General features: G+C 36.6%; 4 protein-coding genes, 1 long non-coding RNA gene and 2 pseudogenes across 28 annotated transcripts; 4 read left to right on the top strand and 3 right to left on the bottom strand.

Moving 5' to 3' along the window:
- Positions 1 to 170: 170 nt before the first annotated feature.
- LOC104753354 (glutathione S-transferase T3-like) lies at positions 171 to 1,434 on the bottom strand. The gene has a single exon (XM_010475617.3). It carries the CDS (start codon positions 1,311 to 1,313, stop codon positions 321 to 323), a length of 993 nt encoding a protein of 330 aa, XP_010473919.1. The 5' UTR covers positions 1,314 to 1,434; the 3' UTR covers positions 171 to 320.
- A 1,559-nt stretch (positions 1,435 to 2,993) lies between these two features.
- Positions 2,994 to 8,256, top strand: LOC104749707 (DNA polymerase epsilon subunit B-like; annotated as a pseudogene). Its single transcript, XR_015584590.1, has 17 exons — positions 2,994 to 3,337; positions 3,778 to 3,859; positions 4,194 to 4,280; positions 4,483 to 4,529; positions 4,642 to 5,330; positions 5,437 to 5,590; positions 5,719 to 5,872; positions 5,961 to 6,081; positions 6,170 to 6,244; positions 6,511 to 6,615; positions 6,739 to 6,819; positions 6,905 to 7,035; positions 7,131 to 7,225; positions 7,317 to 7,416; positions 7,543 to 7,657; positions 7,759 to 7,869; positions 7,967 to 8,256. The product of XR_015584590.1 is annotated as a DNA polymerase epsilon subunit B-like (transcript).
- A 339-nt stretch (positions 8,257 to 8,595) lies between these two features.
- On the top strand, positions 8,596 to 9,508 carry LOC104749710 (putative cysteine-rich repeat secretory protein 10 pseudogene; annotated as a pseudogene). The gene is made up of 2 exons (XR_015585002.1): positions 8,596 to 8,919; positions 9,033 to 9,508. The product of XR_015585002.1 is annotated as a putative cysteine-rich repeat secretory protein 10 pseudogene (transcript).
- Positions 9,509 to 9,609: 101 nt separating this feature from the next.
- On the bottom strand, positions 9,610 to 11,198 carry LOC104749708 (small ribosomal subunit protein uS3y). The gene is made up of 5 exons (XM_010471389.3): positions 11,017 to 11,198; positions 10,774 to 10,921; positions 10,501 to 10,672; positions 10,096 to 10,282; positions 9,610 to 10,013 (listed from the first exon to the last, which is right to left on the bottom strand). Exons 1-5 carry the CDS (start codon positions 11,044 to 11,046, stop codon positions 9,804 to 9,806), a joined length of 747 nt encoding a protein of 248 aa, XP_010469691.1. The 5' UTR covers positions 11,047 to 11,198; the 3' UTR covers positions 9,610 to 9,803.
- Positions 11,199 to 11,286: 88 nt separating this feature from the next.
- Positions 11,287 to 14,285, top strand: LOC109125131 (uncharacterized). Its single transcript, XM_087491660.1, has 2 exons — positions 11,287 to 11,939; positions 12,585 to 14,285. The coding sequence occupies exons 1-2, from the start codon at positions 11,335 to 11,337 to the stop codon at positions 12,847 to 12,849; spliced, it is 870 nt and encodes a 289-aa protein (XP_087347786.1). The 5' UTR covers positions 11,287 to 11,334; the 3' UTR covers positions 12,850 to 14,285.
- Positions 14,286 to 14,442: 157 nt separating this feature from the next.
- LOC104749738 (tRNA(His) guanylyltransferase 1) lies at positions 14,443 to 19,777 on the top strand. 22 transcript variants are annotated; one of them, XR_015584600.1, is made up of 16 exons: positions 14,469 to 14,896; positions 15,193 to 15,279; positions 15,390 to 15,478; positions 15,694 to 15,987; positions 16,291 to 16,422; positions 16,534 to 16,578; positions 16,694 to 16,863; positions 16,986 to 17,071; positions 17,260 to 17,367; positions 17,761 to 18,017; positions 18,291 to 18,441; positions 18,523 to 18,567; positions 18,644 to 18,813; positions 18,910 to 18,995; positions 19,089 to 19,196; positions 19,456 to 19,777. XR_015584600.1 is itself a non-coding variant. In XM_087491653.1 (16 exons), the coding sequence occupies exons 4-16, from the start codon at positions 15,884 to 15,886 to the stop codon at positions 19,480 to 19,482; spliced, it is 1,470 nt and encodes a 489-aa protein (XP_087347779.1). In that variant the 5' UTR covers positions 14,469 to 14,896; positions 15,193 to 15,279; positions 15,390 to 15,478; positions 15,694 to 15,883; the 3' UTR covers positions 19,483 to 19,777. The 22 variants fall into 22 exon arrangements, 10 of the variants coding, with proteins under 10 accessions (XP_087347779.1, XP_010469725.2, XP_087347782.1 ...); XR_015584597.1 differs by having other exon boundaries at positions 19,509 to 19,777; XR_015584595.1 differs by having other exon boundaries at positions 18,381 to 18,441.
- A 1,928-nt stretch (positions 19,778 to 21,705) lies between these two features.
- LOC104749736 (uncharacterized) lies at positions 21,706 to 22,369 on the bottom strand. The gene is made up of 3 exons (XR_761469.3): positions 22,259 to 22,369; positions 22,007 to 22,163; positions 21,706 to 21,917 (listed from the first exon to the last, which is right to left on the bottom strand). It is a non-coding gene; the product is annotated as an uncharacterized LOC104749736 (long non-coding RNA).
- Between the last annotated feature and the right edge of the window lie 814 nt (positions 22,370 to 23,183).

A 23,183-nucleotide genomic window follows, 5' to 3' on the forward strand; every position in this document is an offset into this window, starting at 1 on the left:
CGGGGAGAAGAAATAAGAGATTGAAGTATGTGGTATAAGGAGGGAAAAAACAAAACTTGTAAAAAGTAGTGGTGTGTCTAAGTAAATAACAAAAGGAGAACTAGTACAACTCGTTCTCACGGGATAACATAGTTACATATAGCCAAAAAAACAAATAATTCACACTGATCTTGAAGGGTTTGTCACGGGAAACAAACATGCCATTACTCATACAACATAAACATGTCATTACTCATACAAAACATATTCAAAGACATACAAAAGAAACATTCAAATATTACATAAACATGGTGAAATTCAAACTCATAGAACATAAACTCTCAAACTGAATTCCTTGACAACATGTCATTAATAAGCTTGTCTTTTAAAGCAACTTCTGCTTCACTAAGTTGTTCCTTTTTTGTAAGAAGGTTTTCAAGCATGACATGCTTGCTATGCTTCTCTTTTAAAGCAAAATCCTTCTCTTTCAAAGCATAGTCTTGTTGCTTTAGCTCAAGCATCCTCTGAACTTTGCTGACCTGAAACTCTAAGAAAGCCTTCCCTTCTCCCTCAACGGTCGACTCAACATTCTTTTTGGATTTTCCCTTCGACGCCTTAACACCAGGGGGTCGAGTCATACATTCATCGGCTCCATGGTCTTGTGGCATCGAGCTTGAGGACTGTGCAGAACCATCTTGGCATTTTCTTCTTTTTGGGGTTCCAGCGGGTTTAGTAGATGAAGAAGCACACCATTTCTGATCATACCTAAGCTCTCGCCAAGCATGCTCCAAGGTGAACTTCACCTTGTGGTCATTGAAGTAGATTTCATATGCCAGCTTCAGAACATCATCCTCATTTTGTCCACTTGATTTCTGCTTTGTGGCAGCCTCATAGCATCCAACAAACTTGCAAACTATATCATTTATCTTCCCCCACCTCTGCTTACAATGACTTGCTGCTCTATGTGGTCGACCTGCAGCCTTCAGACTTACTGCATAATACTTTGCAATCCGTGACCAAAAGGTTCCACGCTTTTGCTGATTTGAAATTACTGGATCCTTGCTTGTGTTAAGCCATGCACTGATGAGCAGAACATCATCTGCTGGGGTCCATGTAATTCTTGATCTACGCTCGGGTTGTGTCATTTCACCTTGACTTGAAGCACCAGCGTATTGGCTACTAACAATAGGGACTTGTGATGCACCAACCTCAATACTTGGTGAAACATTGTCGTATGGATTGGAGTCCAGACTGTGGGTTTCTCCTTGACTATGTAGGAGATCCATGAAGCCAGGAGAGTTAGTATATGGATTCATGGAACCATATGAATCCATATCGTTTTTTTTTTTCTGTGCGTGTTAGAAGTAGAAGGGAAGATATTGCTAAAGGGTCGTGTTAGTAGCAATCAATGTGAGGGTTTGGTTAAAAACGATTTGGTTTGTGTTAGTAGCAATCAATGAGAAAGTAAATTTCCACTTCAACTACAAAGCATTGAACACACCCCATAAACACAACCATTGAACAACCAACGAACACAACACAATCAATACAAGACTTACTGCTTACCTAATCTGACAAGACCGGTTTAGTTATTTGGTAGTTGGAAGCAGTGAATTAAACAAAATTAAGTAAAAAAGGAAACTAACCTGCTTGAATTCTCTAGTTTTTGCCATTTGTTGACCCGACCAAACTGATCACAAGTCTACCATGGTCTCCCTTACCAAACTAATCACAAGAAACAATATAAAAGAGAGGTTGAGAGAAACGGATCAGTGATCACATTTTTAATGAGTTGAGATATATGAAATATACACCCATAACAAGAACTCATAACAATTCTCGTTCCATTGTTTGGTTAATTCTACACAAACGGATAAAAAGGGACTTAAACACAAGGATTCATGGAACAATCACAACTAAGTATGAGAGTTAATACTACTAGTATAGTACCTGTATTTGTCAGGGAATTTGCCTTTCTCCATGTAAGTCATGAAGTGATGAGCAAGTCCAGGAGGAATCGGCTCCTCCATCACTATGGACGAATCTGCTGCTAGCTCCGTTTTTGCAGAAGCCTCTAGCTGAATCGATTAAGCTCCTGAAACACAAAGCATCCTTTGTTTTTAGTAAAACTCAGTAACAAGTGATCTGCAAAGCAACAAAAACAACTAATTAAACAGCAAAGATACTTGCTTTCTCGACATTTATAGACGTATAAATGATTACAAGAGGATGATCATAACCAAAACTGAAACAAAAACAGATAAGTTATATCCTAGTTCACTTTTTAAAAGCCACTATTACAATCTATATCAACTACAAATGCAACATACTTCACAGCCTTACCAACACCTCTAAAACCATTTGATTGAATAATTTTGAAGACATAAACGATAGATTTTCAAGCATTCTAAACTTTCAAATCATTCTCGTTAATTCTAACAGTTATATATTGCAACACTTTAAGAGAGTTTTAATAGAATTGTAAAGATATCAATTCCACTAATTTCTGTTTCGTTCTCTCACCACGTTAACAAAAAAAAAAAAAAAAAAACAACATTGTCATCTTTCTTTCATGCGAATAAAGAGAAACAGAGCAATAAAACAGAAAACAGAAGGAGGTAAGAGAATAAAACAGAGACTTTGAGCACATTCTACAAACAGATTACCCTAATTACAATCATGCATGGTGGAGAAGACTCAACGCTTTCCCATATGTCGTTCCGATTAGTTAATCAAAATCTCTGATTTCTGATTGATTAGTCAAAACCTCCGATTAGCGATTGGTTAATCAAAACCTCCGATTGCCAGGTTCTGATTTTGTCAAAAAAAAAGTCTCTTTGTTTTGGGTTGGGAGTATCGCGAGAAAGAGAGAAGAGGAAGAGGAAGAGGAAGAGAAAGGGGAAAAAAAAATTTGTTTTTATATTAAAAACTAAGTGAAAGATATGCTGACACGTATTTGTTAAGAGGCAACTCTTAAGCTTGTTAAATAAGAGGCAACTCTTATCTTTTTTATTAGTTCTGATTTATTTTTAATCACAATCTGTAATAAAAACCTTTGCTAAATCCACCGTTGGAGAAGCTCTTATTTAGTAAGTTTAAAGTTGCCTCTTGTTGGATACGTGTCAGTATATCGTTGGGTTAATTCTTTTATATAAAAAAACAAGTTTTTTTTTGTTTTCCTCTTCCTCTTCTCTCGCTCTCGCGATATTCTCAACCCTGACAATCGAAGCTTTTGCTTAACCGAACTCTAATCGGAGATTTTGATTAATCAATCTCCAATTGGAGCTTTTGATTCACCAAATTGAAGCGCTACATTCACCAACCGGCAGATTTTGATGAACCAATCTCGATTATACAAGTAATTCCCTTTCTCTGATTCTCTGAATTCTCGTTTAGTAAGGGTATAGAAATTAGGGTTCTTCAAAATCTGTTTCTATTTGTGTTCATAGGCATGATTGTAATTAGGGTAATCTGTTTGTAGAATGTGATCAAAGTCTCTGTTTTATTCTCTTACCTCTCTCTGTTTTATTGCTCTGCTTTTCTTGAATTATGCTTTTTATGCCACCCAACAGATGCTTGACCTTTAAAAATAGATATATGTTTTAATTGGGCTGCAACTTGGTTTTAGTTGTGCTGGTAAGGCTGTCAAGTATGTCGCATGGTTGTTTTTTTGTTGCTTTGCAGATCATTTGTTACTGAGTTTTACTAAAAACAATGGATGAATCAGATAAATGTTTTTTAAACAAAATATCAAAGACTGATGTCAGAGTACTGTTCTCTGTGTTTGGTGTCCTGCAGATCTTTCAACATCAGCAAAATTACAAGCAGAAGAGCATGTCCTGCAATGGGCCATGACTAGCTGGACAAGAAGCTGCTGCAGGTACGCTGTTTAATTTATCCATGATTGAAGATGAGTTTAGGCATATATTGTTTGTTTCCATCAGTCTTGTCCATTGTTTGAGAGTGTGGCTATTAGATATCATCCTGTTTTTGTCTTTATAGGTGATGCGTTTTGGTCTTTGTAGGTGTTTCACTCTATGATTTTGGTTTCAATAGTTTCTACTTATCATCCTGTTTGTTATACATAGTAACTTTTGAGTGAAAACCTTGTGCCTTTTGCTTTCTCAGCAGAATCATGTGTCTTGGTTTCGTTTTGAGTTGAACAATGTTTTTATTTCACCTCTCTGAGTTTTTACTTATTTCGTATGGTGCAGTACATTCATGGTTTAGCTGCTAAAGGAGTTCATTTTATTCATCGCCCAGGACCAACGCTTCAGGATCTTGGGTTCTTTCTTCTTCCGGTTTGTCTCTTTAGATATATCAGCTATATAGCTCAGTTTCCTCAGTAAAATTTTTGTATTATTTGGCTCTCTTTCTGGATATATGTTCTGATTAACAGCTGAATCAGACCAGCCATTACACAAGAATTGACCCAAACAACAAAATGTCACTGAATACAGTAGATATATTTATTGACTTGGTTGGTTGTGTTGATTTCTGAAGGTATACTGTGAATTTGGTGGTGTTCTGTATAGACAAGAAGTTACCAGGTTTGATCTCAGCAAAAACTCTTCTTCACTGACTGAAATCCAACAGTATATGTAGTATTTTGCGGAGACACAGAATGTCTCATCATATCTTTCTCTAATGTGCATACAACAGAGTTACCAGATCAGACAGCTGTGTTGCTCCCAGTAATCACAAAAGACAGAACCAAAGAAGAGAACCACAAGCTGTTCAATGAGAACGGTGTTAATCCTGCTGATTGGGTAACCATCTGATTTAGTGGTGCAAAATTTTAAAAATAAGAACCCCAATTACAGCTTCACTATTGGAGGAGCAAAATTTTAATTACTCTTTTAGGAGTTCTTATTTTTTTAAAGTACACAATAAAATATTTAAAAAATTTAAGAGGCTCAAAATTATATTCTCCCACTTCCCAACTACAGTACTTCAGTCTTCAGATAAGGAGCCGACGTCTTTCCATCAAGACCAGACATCTGCCAATCCTGGTTTGGTTTGTAGTGTTTTTGTGTGGTAAATTAAATCATTTAAATAACATATTAGAAAAAATTCAAAAGATTTCTTACGATATTCGTTTTCCCGCCGAGTTGGAAATTTTCAGAAGAAAACTAAAAAGGTTTCAGAGATTCAGAAGTTAAGATAGCAAAATAAAATAAGAAAGAGAGGCTGCGAGAGAATGAGAGAGCGTACGAGGAGGAGGAGGAGAGATATACAGAGGCAACTCAGTTTGAGAGGGTACCACCTCAAAGTCGATGCCCTAGATATGATTGAAGACTTCCCAGATGAAGATATCAAACTCCTTCTCAATCGCCTCCAGCAGGAATCGCGTATCGCCTGATCTCCCTCTTTATCTATATATGTCTAGATAGAGAGTATTCGAAGACAAGAGATGCTCATATATACAGGTTGCGATTTTTTAAAATGACGTTGCAGGTTCATCTACACTCGATGTGGAAACAATTCGAAACGTGATTGAAGAAGCGGCAACAGATGAAACTACCAACTCTGCTTATTCCTTGGCGGTCATCGACAACGTGTTTCTTGTCCCTAAATTTCGATATGATGTTGTTAATAAGCGTTTCATCGAGTAAGCCTTTTCTACTAAAATTAATGTCCCCTCAAGTGCCTTAGCTTTGGTAGAGATCGATGTCATTGTTTATATGGCTTATATATATAAAAAATTTGCTCTGAGTATTGAAGTATAATTGATTTCAGGCATGAGACTAATCTGCCTGTTCACGGTGGGGCTTCTGCAAAAACAGATATATACAAGGAACGATTCAGGTTGCTGTCTCAGAGAGTTTCTCGCGCTGATTCTTTTTCTAGGCCAGTATCTGATACTGATATGCTCCAGTTTAAGAAGCGTGAGGTACTTTATCTTAGTTTCTTGTCAAATGTGCTTTTGTGTGTGATTTTGCGAATTAAAAGAGTTTGTTGTTGCATGTTCTTTCTTGTAGATATCTTCAATCCAGTCTCTAGCATTTGAAATGGGTGATGGGATTGATATCACAGTTGGAAGATGGACATTTCTACCTTGAAGACCTTTCAGCTTCTGTAGAGATTGATTTCTCCAAAGCAATATCCTTATCTGCAAAATCTGGACTTATAAAGGCATAGCGGCCCAAAAGAATTGCATTATGGCTACTTTTTCTTTGACAATCAGTACAAGATAACAACAGGATTTTTCACTGAGAATACTATCATTTTGGCAGAAGGTGAAATGCACAATGGTATCTTTCAGGTAAACTATAATATGCGCAAGTGCACATTCATATAAGAGCTACGATATAAAGATGTTAGTCATAGGTGGGTAATGACTATAGAACTAAGTCATTTGTATGGTCTTCTCTGTAAGACTGTGACCATTAACACGTATACAAGTCTCCAAAAACACACTTGAATAGATTCAATGGAATATGCAAATGTATGTTCCTATCAGTGGAATGATGATGCCCTGTAACAAACCTCTTCTAAAGTCTTTTTGTTTTTCTCATGTGTTTGATAAAGGTGATTGCATGTGGATTTCCTCCTATAGAAGACAGGGATAAAACACTGAGGATACATCGTGACAACGATTTTTTCGGATGTGGCAGGCCAACTAAACACGAGATGGTAATCCCTGAGTCTTCTTCATTTGTTCTTCTGGATTTCAGAAAGTTGTAAATTTCCTGTCCGATTACCTTACATAAGTAAGTCAGAGCAGAATAAATATGTTTTTGTTGCCTCTGATCACAGATTAGACTTGCCAACCTAGAAAGACAAGCGGTGAATGACACATTTGTCATATTTTCTGACATATGGCTGGATGACGAAGAGGTGAGTTGGATAGTGATATTTTCCCTCCTTGTATGCTTAAAGAGAACTAATTGATAATGCCAAAATGTGTTGTCTGTAATGAAAGATTCTCGGGAAGCTGGAAACGGTTCTTGATCGTTTTGAAAGTGTGGAGATAGTGCCTTCTTTGTTTGTTTTCATGGGAAACTTTTGTTCTCGCCCATGCAACTTATCGTTTGGTTCTTATTCAAGTCTTAGGTAAAGGGATCATTGTAGCTACAACTCCTCAATTGTCATAAAAAAAACATCTGTTCTTATATATTCTTTAGGACACGCATCCATTTCATTTTCAGGCAGCAGTTTGGTAAACTTGGGAGAATGATTGGAAACCATCCAAAGCTAAAAGCAAACAGTCGGTTTTTATTCATTCCAGGTCCCCATGACGCAGGTACCATCTTAATCACCATATAAATACATGAATAAAGCCAGGGTTCACCATGAGGGAGACATGAATAATAAAAACTCATTATATCTGACAGGTCCTTCGACAGTCTTGCCAAGATGCGGTTTACCAGAGTATTTAACTGAAGAGCTTCGAGAAGTTATTCCTAATGCGATATTTTCAAGCAACCCTTGCAGGTAAAGTTTTCTATTCTGCGTGTGAACTCTCTATTGTTCAGCATTACGGTTTTTACTCTTGGTCTTCTGAATCATGAGGAACATATATAGAAGCTGCAGCAATGATCTTGTATTTGTAAAATGCAGAGTAAAGTTCGACAACAACGAGATTGTGTTCTTCCGGCAAGACCTTCTGTACCGGATGAGCCGTTCAAGCTTAATAACGCCTTCCTCAGAAGAAACTACAGACCCCTTTGACCACGTAAACACATCTCTTGTCTCCATTAGTTTCCAACTTTTGAAGTTTTGATTTTACAGTTTCTTCGAATAATCTGAAAACTTTGTATAATTTTGTTGGTTCAGCTTGTCTCCACATTGATTCATCAGAGCCATCTATGTCCTCTACCTCTATTGGTTCAACCCATCATTTGGAACTATGATCACTGTCTACAACTATATCCAACTCCTCACACGGTATACTCTCTTAAAACCTTCTTATCATAAAGATTGTATATATTCCACCTAGTTTGGTAGCACGAAAAGGCTGATTGTTGTTGTTGTTTGGAAACAGATAGTATTAGGTGACAAGAGTGAGCAAAAGGATTGTAAAATCGGGGGAGCAAAATGTTTCAATCCAGGCTCCTTTTCAACTGATAGCACCTACGTAGTCTATCGACCTTCCGATCAAGAAATCGATACATGTCCTTTCAGACAGCCAGCCTGAGCTTAAAACATAACCCGATACATGTCCTCTTCTTTGCTTCTCTGTCATATTCTTTATCATCTCCAACAGGATGTGTTTATTCAACAAAATCAAATTTAGTCATAAATTTATAATTCAATTCAGTTTCTTGGCCTGCATGTTAATCGAGTATATCACAATAAGCTGCCCTGGCCTATACATTAGGTCGGCACGTTATAATGTATATTTTGATGGCATGGAGGCGTATAGTTATAGTGTATAGATCTGATCAACTAACAGCTGTGATGATGCAATCTACGAAGCTATGTTTTGAAGGTTGGAACAAACTGAATTTTTAATAGTTTCAAAGCTTTTTCAACTTTGACTTTTTCCTCAGGTCCTCCTTTTCCCTCGCCGTAAATACCAAGTCTCAACCCATAAACTCCTCTCTCTTGTCAGTTAAAAGACTAGAGACCTTTTTTTCTACAAACTAATATCAAAAATATCTAACACTAGATATGTCTTCTTCCTCTTTATCAATCTCTATCTTGGCCGTGGTGGCCTTGCAACTCCATTTTATCCACAGTGTTTTGTCCCTAAACCAGACCAATTCGTATCTGCAACACATATGCATCAAAAGTGAAGGGACATACAAGCAGGAGAGTTCATATGAGAGCGAACTCAAACGTCACCTCGACTATTCTATTAGCAATAATCTAGACTACGGTTTCATCCACGGTGTAGGTGGTGAGGGTCCCAATACCTTCTACATCAAGGCTCAGTGTCGGGGCGATGCCTCCGAATCTGAGTGCCGCTCTTGCCTCTCTACCGCCTTCTCTGGGGTAACGTCATTTCAATATAATCTATTAGCCTGTCACACTTCAGTTAGTTGTACAAAGAGCAATAGTTCTCGATTGTGATATATATATATATCTAATCGTAAAATATGTGACAGATTCTTAGGAAATGTCGGAACAACAAAGGGAGAATCATATGGTACGACAACTGTTTTCTCTTTTCTCTTTTCTCTACATTTCTACTATCTATACCTATCAGAAGATCGACTACAAGCACTATTTGTATTTGCACAATGCTAAAGATGTGAGCGGCGGCAATACAAAGTTGTTCAACAAGAATACGAGGGATCTCCTTTATAAGCTGAAGGAGAAAGCAATTCGTAAACAGCAAAAGCCCTATACAAGAGACTACTTGTATGCGACCGCCGAGGAAAGTCTAGGGACGATGAAATTGTATGGAATGATGCAGTGTACACAAGACTTGTCGGTTAAAAATTGCAGTGTGTGTTTGGATACGATTATAGCGAAGCTTCCCAAATGCTGCAACGGTAAACAAGGAGGAAGAGTTTTGAATCCTAGTTGTACGTTTAGGTTCTAGCTTTACCCTTTTGTAAAAACATATACGACTATTTAACGAGAGCTCCAAATACTGAGTTTTTTTGGTTATGTTCGAATAAATGTTTTGAGCAAATAAAAGTAATTTACCCTGTGATTTTACTTGTATAACACACCATATTTGAGACTAACATAATCATAGAACTCAAAACATTTCCACCTCCAGAAAACTTGACACAAGTTTGGAAACAACATGAGAAAAAACTTGTCTGCTTCGAGAATATAAGAGATACGACTAGTGACTGTCAAAAGAGGCATAAAAGTTATAACAAAAAGATCAAAATCCCATGGGGTAACAGTAAAGAAAGTCTTCACTAGGCCACCACAACCATCGCAGGGTAATCTACGGCTGTGAGTGGCTCTGGCAAAAGAGCAGCTGGGGCAGCAACCTGAGGAGGGGCAAAGTTGACATCGTCTTCTTTAGGAGTATGAATGATCACAACATCAGGCAATGGTGTCTTTGGTCCATTTATGCCCTTAGGGTCCCAATCAAGCATAACCTTAACCTTGATTCCCAACACACCCTGCACATTCGGTTTAACCAGACTTAGATTGGACACATTGCTGAATCACTTATTCACTTTAGAACATGGGGAATAAACTGACCTGTCTAAGCAAAACATGTCTCACTGCAGAGTCAATGTATTCCTTAGTTGGTTGACCAGATGAAACCATGTAACCATCCTTAAACTTCATCGACTTAGCACGTGCAGCACGGAGCTTTCCACTCACGATGACCTCGCATCCCTTAGCTCCACTCTCCATAACAAATCTCAAAACACCATAACAGGCCCTGTACAGGTAAATAACCATTGCAGTATTAACATCTTGGGGATAAAAGTTCAAGAGTGAAACAAGATATGCCAGGACCTAGACAAAGAACTGCTTATAAGACAAGCTAGCAAAATCAAATAGCTAAATGAATAGCCTCAACTGATGATGTTTCTAATCAAACAAAGTAACATATACAAGTCGCAAGAGAAGACATAAAGATTGCAGAAATTGTCGTACCTACGAACAGCAAGACCACCGAGAAGTTTGTAACGTAGAGACTCAGCCTGAGCAATGGCACAGAGACCTCTGTTGTTAACCTTTTCAGCATAAAGCTCAACACTGTCTTGAGGAAACTTGAATCTCTTCTGAACAAGTGATGTCAATTCCCTAATTCTCCTCCCCTTCTCACCTTTAAAACCCAAACAACATTTCCCGATGATATCAGATCTCAAAACAGACTCACACAGGTCCCCTAAATTGAAATGCAATAAAGATCAATCAACAACATACCGAGAACGTTCTGAGTACGGGTAGCTCTGATGATAATCTCAGTCCTCATTGGAGTAACCCTAACCTCAACACCAGAGTAACCATCCTCTGCAAGCTCTCTAGTCAGAACCTCATTCAATTCAGCGTAGAATACACCATCAGCTACAAACTACAAACACATCAACCAAAATCAGTTCCAATACTACTACACACAGAGCGAGACAAATCCATCTATGAAAGCAAAAAATGAAATAAAAAATTCACCTTTCTCTTCTTGCTAATTTGAGTCGCCATATTTGTGGATTTGATGATCAGCCGATCTCTGAAACCCTAAATGTTGCAGTTATCTCGAAGAGGATCGGTGAAGCAAGACCGTGATCGTTATCGGATTTAGTATTTATATTGACCTAATTCAGAAAACTCAGGTTTCACATCTAATTAAACTTGGGCTTATATGTTGATTAATCCAGCCCAATGGACATTTACTGGGCTTTTGAAAATTTAAGTACTAATATATTTCTAAAAATTAACAATTTCATTTTCCGATTGATTCTAAAGAGCCGTCATTTCCCGACGACGGCGATGGCGTCAGCTTCCAAGAACGTTCAGCAAAACCCTTCCTCCTCGAAACCACCAAGGCCTCCAACGTCTTCCTCCGCCGTGGCTTCCACCTCATCAGAACCCCAAATTCGGAACCCTAACCCTAACACAAACGTCTTACCATCGACTTCGGATTCACCGATCGCGATGTCTCAAGAGGATGAAATCTTCACACGCTCCAGTCACCTAACCCGCCCGGAGCTTCTCCGACGCCGATCGCACAACCTTAAGCAGCTCGCCAAGTGTTACAGAGACCATTATTGGGCTTTGATGGAGGATCTCAAGGGGCAACACAGGGATTACTGGTGGAAGTATGGGAGTAGTCCGTTCAAAGAGGAACATAATCAATCGAATAAGAGACGGAGGCTTGGTCAAGAGGGAGATGGTGGTGATGCTGTTGAAGGTAGTGGAGACAATGGTACTAACAATGATGGTGGTAAGACTGGTCAGTATGCGAATAGTAATTGTGGGAGTTGTATGTATGGTTGCAAAGCTAAAGCTATGGCGCTTACCAAGTATTGTCAGCTTCATATTCTCAAGGATAGTAAGCAGAAGCTCTACACGGGTTGTACTAACGTTATAAAACGGTTTGTTTCGATTTCCCCTTTCTTTTGTTTTGTAATTTCTCATAAAATAGGCTTCAAGTTATGTTCTTTACATGTTTTAGTTGCGTTAAGATTTTGAGTGATGATGAGTTTAAATTGGGAATTAGATTGTGTGGAGTAGTGAGCCAAACCGAGAGAGGTTTCTTGTTTTAATTCGTGTTTGCAGAAGGGATTTGGGATTGTCACTTAGCTCCGTTTCAAGGTTTTTTTTAAGGGATTGGGAGAAATTTTAGTTTTTGGACACCGAAATAGTTATACATTTTATAGATTCGGTATTTGCCTTGTTTTACAACCTTGATTGATGTGTTGTGTTATCCTGGTTGAGATACATAACTGTCACAGATGCTTGAAGTTGTCTCTGTCAATGTGTATTTGTAAGAGAGTTAGGATTGTGAGTATTATAGCATAATTAGAGATCATCTTTACAAATTGAGTTCCAGGATGAAACTGTAATTGAGTTGCAGCAGTCCTACTTCTGTAGTTGTAACAAAAGAGTAACTAGATGTCAGATTGATACATTATCATTCTCAGATTGGGTTTCATATACTTTTTATTTTTGTATAGTGATTCATATGATGATAATTTAAGAACTTTCTCTCCTAACTCTGCATTTTGTACCCCTTTCAGAGCTCCAGCAGGACCATTACTTTGTGGAAAACCAACACTAGCGTCGACTGTTCCTGCACTGTGCAATATGCACTTCCAGAAATCCCAAAAGCTTGTTACGAAAGCTCTAAAGGATGCTGGTCACAATGCCTCTACAACAAGCAAGCCTCCTCCAAAGCTTCATGTTATAGTAGCTGCATTTGTGCATCATATTCAAGCAAAAAGAAAAAATCCACAGAAGGAGGGTAAACTTAAAAGTGTTGTAAAAGAAGAAAATACATGCTGAGTTAAGCAGTCTTAGCGCTCCCAGAAGTATGTATCACGACGTTTTCCAGAATTGAAAGAGGTGAGGATCCTTGCCGAGTATATCATTCTAAGAAGTGACAGGAAACTTTTTATATGTTGGGTGCTCTGATTCTTCTACAGAGTTTGATACAGTGTAGGTAAATTGGATGGTTTTAATCTGCACACCGAGCGAATTACAACAAGTTTTGTTACAGTGTACTGTAGCCTGTTGGGTATAGTAGCTAAGATAGTGGTAGTTTATCGAGATGAAGATTCTACTGTTTTTATAGGCTTAAAATAAGATGATATTAGATCACAAAAGCTTTATAACTAATTCTCAGATATTTGGAGATGTCCGTCTCTGTTTGTGTTGCAATTTTGATAAAACGTATGCTAGCGAGACTCACTCAGGAAACGAGGCATATTGCTGACAAAATTGGTTTAAAATCAGGCCGATTTAGAATGTTATTCGGTTTTATGAAATTGAATTGCAAAAAAGAAACTGAATCTATTGACCGGTTCGAGCCAATGAACCCTAAGGGCATCTCCTGCGCAGACGTTGAAAGACACCGAACGTCACTATATGACCGGTTCGAGCCAGGTCTCTTCTTTTAGCTCTTGTCGAAACTGTGCCGTTGTTAAGTCTATCCTGATTAATCGACTTCAAAGGCTTCTCCTTTCTCCTCCAACCACACCTCCTTTGTTAAGCCCAACCTTTAGAGCATCAGAGGAGCACAAGAGGAGAAAGGAGAGGCTAAATTCTATGACTACATCTCAATATTTGCTGAGAATTACTACATCTCAATAACTCTTGGGAGGGACAGCTTGTTTTTGCACATGATCTAAGAACATATTTTGATCTCTTTAACTTACAGAAAAAAACACCATGTCTCAAAGATTGCAGACTATGTCAGTTCTCCAGAGAAAAATCCACGATATGATTTTGCTTAGTTGTTGTTCCTCAGGGATGCAAGATCTAGATGGAAACTGTAATTTCTGTCTTGGGGCAGCTGAAATGCTTTCATTTAGATCACAGTTTGGCTGGGAAACAAGAGGTTAGAGAGTTCGTTGATTCAATGTTATATATCTAAGAACAGCGTCTTAAAGTGTGTTTATAGTTGATACCTCGTGAACGTGCTCCAGAAATTCAGTGAAGACATTTGCTCGCACTTGTATATTCAGTGAACAATATAATAGTACATATATAGGTGGACAAGTGGTAAAGAGGGTTCATCTGATAAATTTTGCTAGAAGTGATAACAGGAGAGTTTGGCTTGTAGGTCAAAGAGATAAATGGCTGGATTTGTGTACAAGGAAGATGGTTTATATCAGATAATATCAGCCTGAACTTCATTGTTTATGGAACGAAAAGGACATCTTGGAGACATATATAATCGTTTCATTTATGTCTGCAATAAGAAGATTCATTTCAAGTTTGTTGATATTTTTAGCATTCATTTCTGTGGGCTTATTACTGTTCGGAGAACGTTGTGTTTGATTATAGTTTGGTATGGACTCATTTGACACAAATCTGAAAATGTAGTGTTAAAATATTTTTTTATAAAAAAGGTGTTACGGGATGCTAATTTATAATGAATCAAATCATATATAGAGCTGACTACAGCCAGCCATGATGATCCTTTTTTCTCCAAATTATGTTATTAGAGAGAATTCGTTGTAAATCAGAAAACTTAGAGACGGTATTGTCTCTCAAAATTCACAGCTCCAGATTCTTAAGTCAGCCGGACGGTTAAAAGATCGACGGAGAATGATGAGTTCCGGATGTTGACACACAGTGTCGCAGTCGCAGACGGTTTTTTTTTGTTTGTTTGTGGTGTCTTTTTGCTACTTTTGAATTTAAATAAACAAATAAAAGACGCAAAAATAACCTTCTATATCAACCAGAGTCTTTCAAAGTTGTCTCTCTTCATCATCAACCTTTTCAATTTCATTCAAGAACAAGCGTCTGCGTCTCTCTTCCTCCTCTGCCTCCTTGTAACTTGGAACACCGAGGATTTGTAGCAGCAACTATTACGATCCATTCCCAGGTTTGCTTGTTAATCTTTTCTTCGATTTGATTGAGTTTAGGCTTTGCTCTTGTTCCCAGCGATCGAAACTAGGTAGAGGGAGATACCCTATTTTTGAAATTTTAATATTCATCGTATGAGTGCGTAAGAAATTGAGATTTGTGTTTTTGCTTAGGTGTCAGATCTTGATTTTGAGGGTTTACAAAAATAGCATCTGTGTTGTTTCCAGAAGAACGAACCCTAAAAAAAATTGGGTTACACGATTTGTTGTTAAAAGATTAATAATAAAACTACTTTTTTTTTTTCTTTTTCTTCAGAAGAACGATTCTGAAAAATTCTGATCGTGGTCACGCAAAAACTCTTCCTCTTATCTCCGATTCACAATCTCTGGGCGACACAAACTGGTTTCATCTCTCTCTATCTATCTGATTTATTCGAACATAGAATCTCTCTCTCTCTCTCTCTCTCTCTCTCTCTCTCTCAGATTAAGTAATTTTGAAGCTTCGATTCGTAGTCGTTGGAGTTGTGGTGACCAAGAGGACTTGCGTTAATTTTGGAACTATCTGAACTCCTCTTTGGCGTGGTGGACTTACGGGAGCAAAGGTGAGATTTCGGAACTATCTGAACTCCTCTTTCCGATTGATTTGGTTTCATGTGAGGTTTTGATGGTGAGAACAAAATAATACTACGAAGTTACTACAATGTTTAGAATTTATTATTTTATTTTATACTTAAAGACACCATTAAAAAGTTTACCGATGTGATGCTCTAATAAAGAAATTGTACATACCTGCCTGGTCTTGAGTTCACCGTTTCAGTTACAAAACCGAACTGGAGAGCCTCGGTTAGACAAATTTGGATTAACGAACCGGCTCAGATTTCGGTTTAGGTAGCTCCGGTTCGATTACAGTACTGGGGATTTTCGCGTAACACAAAAAAAATTAGAAAAAAAAAACTGAGAGCAGCGAGAAAGAGAGAGAGAGTTTCGTCGTTGAATCTCAAAGAAGAATGGCGAATAGCAAATATGCGTATGTGAAGTCATTCGAATTGGAGGACGAGGTCATGCTTCCTAACTTGATGGTTGTTCGAATCGATGGTCGTGATTTTTCTAGGTACATATAATGATTTTCTCGCTTTTTTATTCGTTTCGGACATGGTCTGATGATGAATCGACGATGATGATGATTTTATCACGAAACTCTATCATCAAATCAATCAATGTTCTATAAGAATGTCAATTTGTGATGCTCCTCTTTGATTGCAATTTTCAGGATTCGTATTTATGAACATCTATCTAGTTTCAATTGGCTATTTTCAAATTGTTCCTGTAACTTAAAACATTGATCAAGGAGTATGTTATATCTATTCCCTATGCGTTATTTATATTTCTGTGTTACCTTCTTTGATGACTATAGATTTTGTCAAGTTCATGAGTTTGAGAAGCCTAATGATGAAACAGCACTCAGTCTGATGAATTCATCTTCTGCTGCGGTTTTGGAAGAGTTTCCGGACATCATATTTGCGTATGGATACAGTGACGAATACAGGTCCACCAGAATTTTACTTCTTTTGACTCAATAATAATATCTTTTAGATTTTTAGCATGACTTGTATAGATCATGTACAAAGCTTCTAACTGATGTCCATGTCTTTTGTAGCTTTGTATTCAAGAAAACATCAAGATTCTACCAGAGACGAGCCAGGTATATCGATTCCATCAAGTTTTATCGATACTTTTTTTTTTTTTCCTTTTTCAGAAGCGTTTTTACTTGAAGAATCTGTTTGAAACAGAGTTTTTTTTTTTTTGTTGATATGCAGTAAGATTTTGTCCTTGGTAGCATCGTTCTTTGCTGCAGTTTATGTAGCGAAATGGAAAGAGTTCTTTCCCCAAAAGAAATTAGAATATGCTCCTTCCTTCACTTCCAAAGTTGTAAGTTGTGCATCAGTAGAGGTTCTTCAAGCTTATCTCGCCTGGAGGCAACTGGACTGTAAGTCATTCTGACATCTTAAATATTGTACTCAACACACATTCATGTTCGTGGTATTATCTATGCTTATCGTCGTGAAATATCTTTGGGGACTTCTAACAACTTCCACTTCTTGGTTGCAGGCCACGCCAATAATCAGTATGACACTTGTTTTTGGATGTTAGTTAAAAGTGGAAAGAGCATAAGTGAAGCACAAGAGGTTCTAAAGGTGTGTTTGGTCGTGCTTTTCTATGGCAGGGATCAATGTTTTTCTTGTCATGGAATGTGTTTAATACTACGACTATTGTTATTATTTCTTATACAGATGTCAAAATACCTTCTTAAGCCTAGTTTCATGCCTAGTAATTATATGAGTTCTTTGATCATACTATGTCTATTTTTATTGGGTACCTGCAGGATACACAAAAACAGCAGAAAAATGAGCTTCTGTTTCAGAATTTTGGTATCAACTACAAAACGCTTCCTGAATTGTTTCGCCAAGGATCTTGTCTTTTCAAGAAAAAGGTGATATACAACACTTGATTTCATATGTGCTATCTATGTATTTAGATATATAGATCTTCCAGTTATAAGTTGAGTCTCTATGAAGGTTAGTTATCATAGTTTGTTGACCAATATTGGTTGTGCACATGTACGGTTAGGCTTACGCATTGTAATTTGCAAATTACAGTTGTTGAACCCTTGTAAAATCTGGTCATGTGTGGAAGACTATTACGTCAGCTTGGTTGATGTTCACGTGTAAAACTGATGTGTCTAGCTGATCATCTTGTATGGTAAAGAGTCAGATCTTCTCTTGTCATTGCATTTTGCTTGATGTTCATCTTTTATTTGCTTGATGGTATATACCTAAGACATTGTATATTTCCAATATGACATATTTTATTTAACTTCATTCAGGTAGACGAAACTGTAAAGCATGATGAGAATGGCAATCCTGTAAAAAGATTGAGGAGAAAGGCTGTTTTTGTACATTCAGAGAATATTTCTGGAATAAACTTTTGGAATGAGCAGCCTTCCCTATATAATGATCTTGGCCACTTCACGAAAGACATTGGAAAAATTGAACCAGACTTTATTAGGTTGTTTCAGTTTGAGAACAAGTTGTTACCTTTAACTTGGGCCGTGGTTAGAATTGATGGCTGTCATTTTCACAGGTAATTTTCTTTAGCTTATCATCTTAATTTCTTAGAACTTTGTCAGATTTTTAATTGCATTGGAACCTTAGACTAGTAAACTCCTTGTGCTCCATAAAATTCGGCTATATTATGAAATTATATACTACTTTGGCTGGCCTGTTCAATTTTCTTATGTTGTCTTATGGTCGCTTTTGTCTAGGGCATATTCTGATATTTGAATTTGCATTTTGAGAAAGAATTCATATTATTATCGATTACCAGTGTTATATGTTGGAAATGAAACTCATGCAGCTTGCTTGGATTTTGATAGATTTTCTGACGTTCATGAATTTGAGAAGCCAAACGATGAACAAGCTCTGAAACTTATGAATTCATGTGCAGTGGCTGTTCTCAAGGAGTTTGAGAATATTCACTTTGCCTATGGTGTCAGTGATGAGTACAGGTCTCTATCTCTCAAGTCTCAAACTCTTTACCTCAGCTTTTACAGATCTTAGAAATTAATTAAGTTCATCATTGATTACAGCTTTGTTTTGAAGAAAGAATCTGAGCTCTACAAAAGACAATCCAGGTTAAACTAAATTTCTCTTTTCCGTTACACTTTGTGGCCCTATCTTCTTGTCTTAATTTCTAGTATTGCATTGCAGTAAGATAATATCTGCAGTCACATCCTTCTTTACATCCACATATGTGTTACAATGGGGAGAATTTTTCCCTCACAAAGAATTGAAGTACCCTCCATCATTCGATGGACGAGCTGTATGCTATCCAACATACAATATTCTATTGGATTATCTGGCGTGGAGACAAGTTGACTGTGAGTACAAGTTTACTTGTAATCAACAATATATTTGCGAAGTTAAACCTCAATATACGAGTAGTCTCACTGTTCTCTTATGTTTTCGTTTGGCAGGCCACATCAATAATCAGTACAATACATGTTTCTGGATGCTTGTTAAGTCTGGAAAAACCAAAACTCAATCCCAAGATTACTTAAAGGTAGTTTGTTATGATGGATAAAGATATCATTTTCTCAAGTAGTCAAATGCTTAAAATGGTTCTTATCTTGCTTTTTGTGAATGACTTTTCCAGGGTACCCAAACACGAGAGAAAAATGAGCTGCTTAGCCGTCAATTTGGAATTGAGTACAACTCGTTACCTCAAATCTTTCGAATGGGTTCTTCGGTTTTCCGCCTAAAGGTTAGTATTGCCTTAGTTATCAATCTTTAATTAAATCTATGCATAGAAAGATTATGATACAGTAGACTGGCTGAAAAAACTAAGTGCCAAAATGTTTCTGTTCTTATTAGTGTGGATCAATTAAGTTAGTCAAACCTTTGGCTATTAAACTTGTAAATGGCTAAATCATACCAATCCTGAAGTGTAACTACCCTCCCAACGCTTGTTACTCGTTTTTATATCGAACTTGAACAGTGTGGGACTTCTTCTTCGATTGCAGAGCTTGATCTTTGTAGTTACCTGTTAAGCCAGCTGTCTGAATATTCATTTCAGGAAGCTGTTGCAGTCGAGAATGGAGTTGTTTCAGGGAAGAAACTGGAAGGAGAAGTGGCCGTAGATCATTGCAACATCATCGAACGCTGTTTCTGGGAAGAACACCCACACATTCTTAACTACTGATCTTAAAAACAACTGCATTTTAGTATTTTACTCCACCTGTAAGACTAATTTATTGCAAATACTAATATCCAATTCTTTACAACTTATGAACAATTGTTCCACTTTTCTGTTCCACACATGCGTTATATGAGCTCAATTCACAAGTGTGTCAACCATTGTACTTTAGAGTTTAGAAAAATATTTCGGTTTTGAATGTTCATACGTAGGAAATAGCTTACAGGTGAAAAAAATATATTTGTTGAAGATGAGATAAGGGGAGATAGGGATATGTAAAACATTAAATTCACACTGCCCAACTTGAATAGATTTTCACAGTTCGGGTTTGGAGGCTCAAGTGTGACAATTCGTGGAACTGGGAAAAATGCATGGGAAATCAACATGGCATGTCTAGGGCTTGCCCGTAACTGTGTTCCAATGGCAATCAACTATTTTGGTATACATCATCTACCTATGGGACTTAGACCGCAAATGTTTCCTCGCTTGTAATCTTCGGGCAAATACAAAATCTTACGGAGCTCGTAAAGATGGTGACTACAAGGTGTTCACTGGTTTTTTCGGATTTGAAGAGGATGGTGTCGTCTACGATGAAGATACTATATGCTTCGAGGCATCTCCGTGCCTTTTGCAATATGTTTCGTCTTGGCAAGTTGTACCTACATATATAGGAAGTAGAAACCAAGGATGCTTCGGGTGTGCCTGAGTACGGCTTAAACCTTCTCCGGGCCATAGCTACTGAATCCTTAAACGAGCACGCCCGTCATGGTGATTCCATTTTCTTCAAAAATTATCACTGAAATGGCTTATGGTAGAGTTAGAGCATCAAAATCGCCAGCACTAAAAATCCAATCTAATTTCTCTAATCAAAATTAATCAAAGAAATTAGATTGAATAATAACTAATGTACAAACTTTTAAGGTAAGTAGCATGGCGAGATTTAGGTTAGAGATTGGTTTGTTTTTAAAAGATAATAAGAGTCTGTGATGTTTTACAATAACTTATGTATAAATTTTTAATGAAAATCATAAAATTTTATTTTAAAATTACATTTAAGTCTTAATTTTAAAGAAAATACTATATTTTCTAATTTATTTAATGTTTTTTCTTTTAACATTAATAGAATTATACATATATTCAATACATAAAATTTTATTTTATTATTCATTTAATAAAATCTATAGTTTTTTCTTTTATACATTTGAGCCTTAAGATAAGGTATATACAAGTCCAAAATTTAAGTCTAATTAACAGTCAACGGATGCAAGAAACATAAAAAAAAAATCACAATCATAAGAAACCATCTCTTTGTTCTAAGACCGAATCCATGACCTATGCACATAAGCTGATAAATCAGCTTTTGCTGTTAAATAGACCAACTCTAAGCTACCGGATTTGACTATGGCAACAGTCTACATAGAAGATCCCTTACTATCTTGCTTACTTTTTATATAATAAGGGTGTGTAACTTGTGATGGTATGTTAATCACAGATTCACACTTGTCACTAGTTTTGATATGGTGAAAATTGATTTACAAAAAGTCACTAATTAGTCTATGTACATATAGAGTCAGTGTAGCAAAGCTAAACAACATATGTTATCAGTATACAACATTATAAACGATGACTAGATAACAACCAACACTATATGCGGATATGCGGGATAAATCTATACAAATAATATGAGTGTTATAAGTAAAGTTATTATCGAAAATCTAAAATTTGTTAGTGTAATAACCAAATATATAACCGTGAGATTATGTTTAGATCAAATACTATGTATCAACTATATATATATATATATATATCATCCGCTGTTTCTTCAATCTATGCAAGATTATTTATTTCGTTTAATTTTCTTTTTGTAAGAATATGTTTCACCCGTGAAATATTCAGTTTTTTTTAATAGGTGAATAATTTCGGTTTTTGAAAATGTTTTAGATCTATAATGATATAATAATTAAATATGTTATAAAAATGATTAAAATATATTTTAAAATTAAAATGTTTGATTTTTTTAATTAATTGAAAATGAATATTCCTTAATCATTTAATAGCAATTATGCGTAAATATCCATAAAGTGAGAGCAATAAATTCATTAGTGTCTCGAGCTCTCTAGCGACGACATATCAACATTTTCTTGAGAATGTTTCTCTATTAATATATAGGGATTGTTACTACTTGTATAGATTTTCGACTGTTGTTCTTCAGCTTCTGCAACATTCACAACACCTCGACAACCTTGGAAGCCACATGAACATGAAAGGCGCTCACCAATTGAAAAGAACCTGTAAAAGTTACAAGATCAGCGGCAGTAGAAATTATGACTATAGTCTATAGAATATCTCAGATGATTTGAAGGGCAAAAAAATGAAACCTATAGTCATAGGTCAGTTCTTCCCACTTAGGAATATCCCTCTTTGCGAAAATGATAATGTGCTCTTCTCCATTAACAGTGATGACTCTTGAATAGCAATTGGGCTGCATAGAGTAAGGTTCCTTCCGCCCCCTTCTGCCATTACAATAATAAGGCTCTGCAACAATACACGGAATTTATGTCAAAATTATCATCCAGACTTGACTTTTGTATCAAATAAGATACACCATCCGCAAGCTCTCTAGTGAGAACCTCATTCAATTCAGCGTAGAACACACCATCCGCTACAAACTACAGACACATCAACCAAAATCACTTCCAATACATCTATTTATTAGATGTAATCCGGCCGGTTTAGATGTAATCCGGTTATTCGAAATTTTATAGCACCGAGAAAAACCAAATACATTGACCCGATGGAACCATACATCCATTTTTTTTTTTTTGTCATGGAATGTGTTTTAAGGAGGCTACGACTATAATTATACAGATATCGAAATGGCCTTTTTACATTCTTATACTGGCTCCTCTGAATGTGTCGTGTACAACTACAGAGGATCAGATTAGAAATTAAAATGTCAACCATTTTTCAGATTTTTACGAAATTAATTCGGTTTTCGAATTGACATTAGGAAATAGCTATAGCTTATATTTGTGGAAGATGAGATAAAGGGGGATGGATAGATATGCAAAACATTAAATTCACACCATACCTGTGCACTGACCAACTGCTTAACTTCTCTCGCGTTGCGTAAAAGTAACTTTATCCTCTCAATTTTTTTTTTTTAATTCAGTAAAATAAAAACAATTATTATTAATATTTTATTTTCTATCATGTTGATAATTCAATTTAAATGCCTGACCAGGTCGGTCCAACTACTTGACGAGACCTACAGACTGAAATTTTCAAGCTGGTAGTTAGATTTTTGAAAATTTTTTTGTTCTTATTTCATATTTAAAGCAGACTCTATATACCTTGAAATAAATGTTAATATTGGCTCTGATTGGTATCACTAATTTAGGTTGTTTGCAAATGAACCGCCTCTATGATCACCAATCAACAGATTGGAGATAGTGGTTGGACATCTTGGTTGGAAAATGTGGTTAAACTTTATTTTTTGTGGTTACAAATACTAACTTGAGTCACTCGATGAAACCAACGTTTGGTGAAGTTTAA

This window comes from Camelina sativa, chromosome 16 (genome assembly GCF_030686135.1).
Source record: "Camelina sativa cultivar CO46 ecotype springtype chromosome 16, ASM3068613v1".
Lineage (NCBI taxonomy): Eukaryota > Viridiplantae > Streptophyta > Magnoliopsida > Brassicales > Brassicaceae > Camelina > Camelina sativa.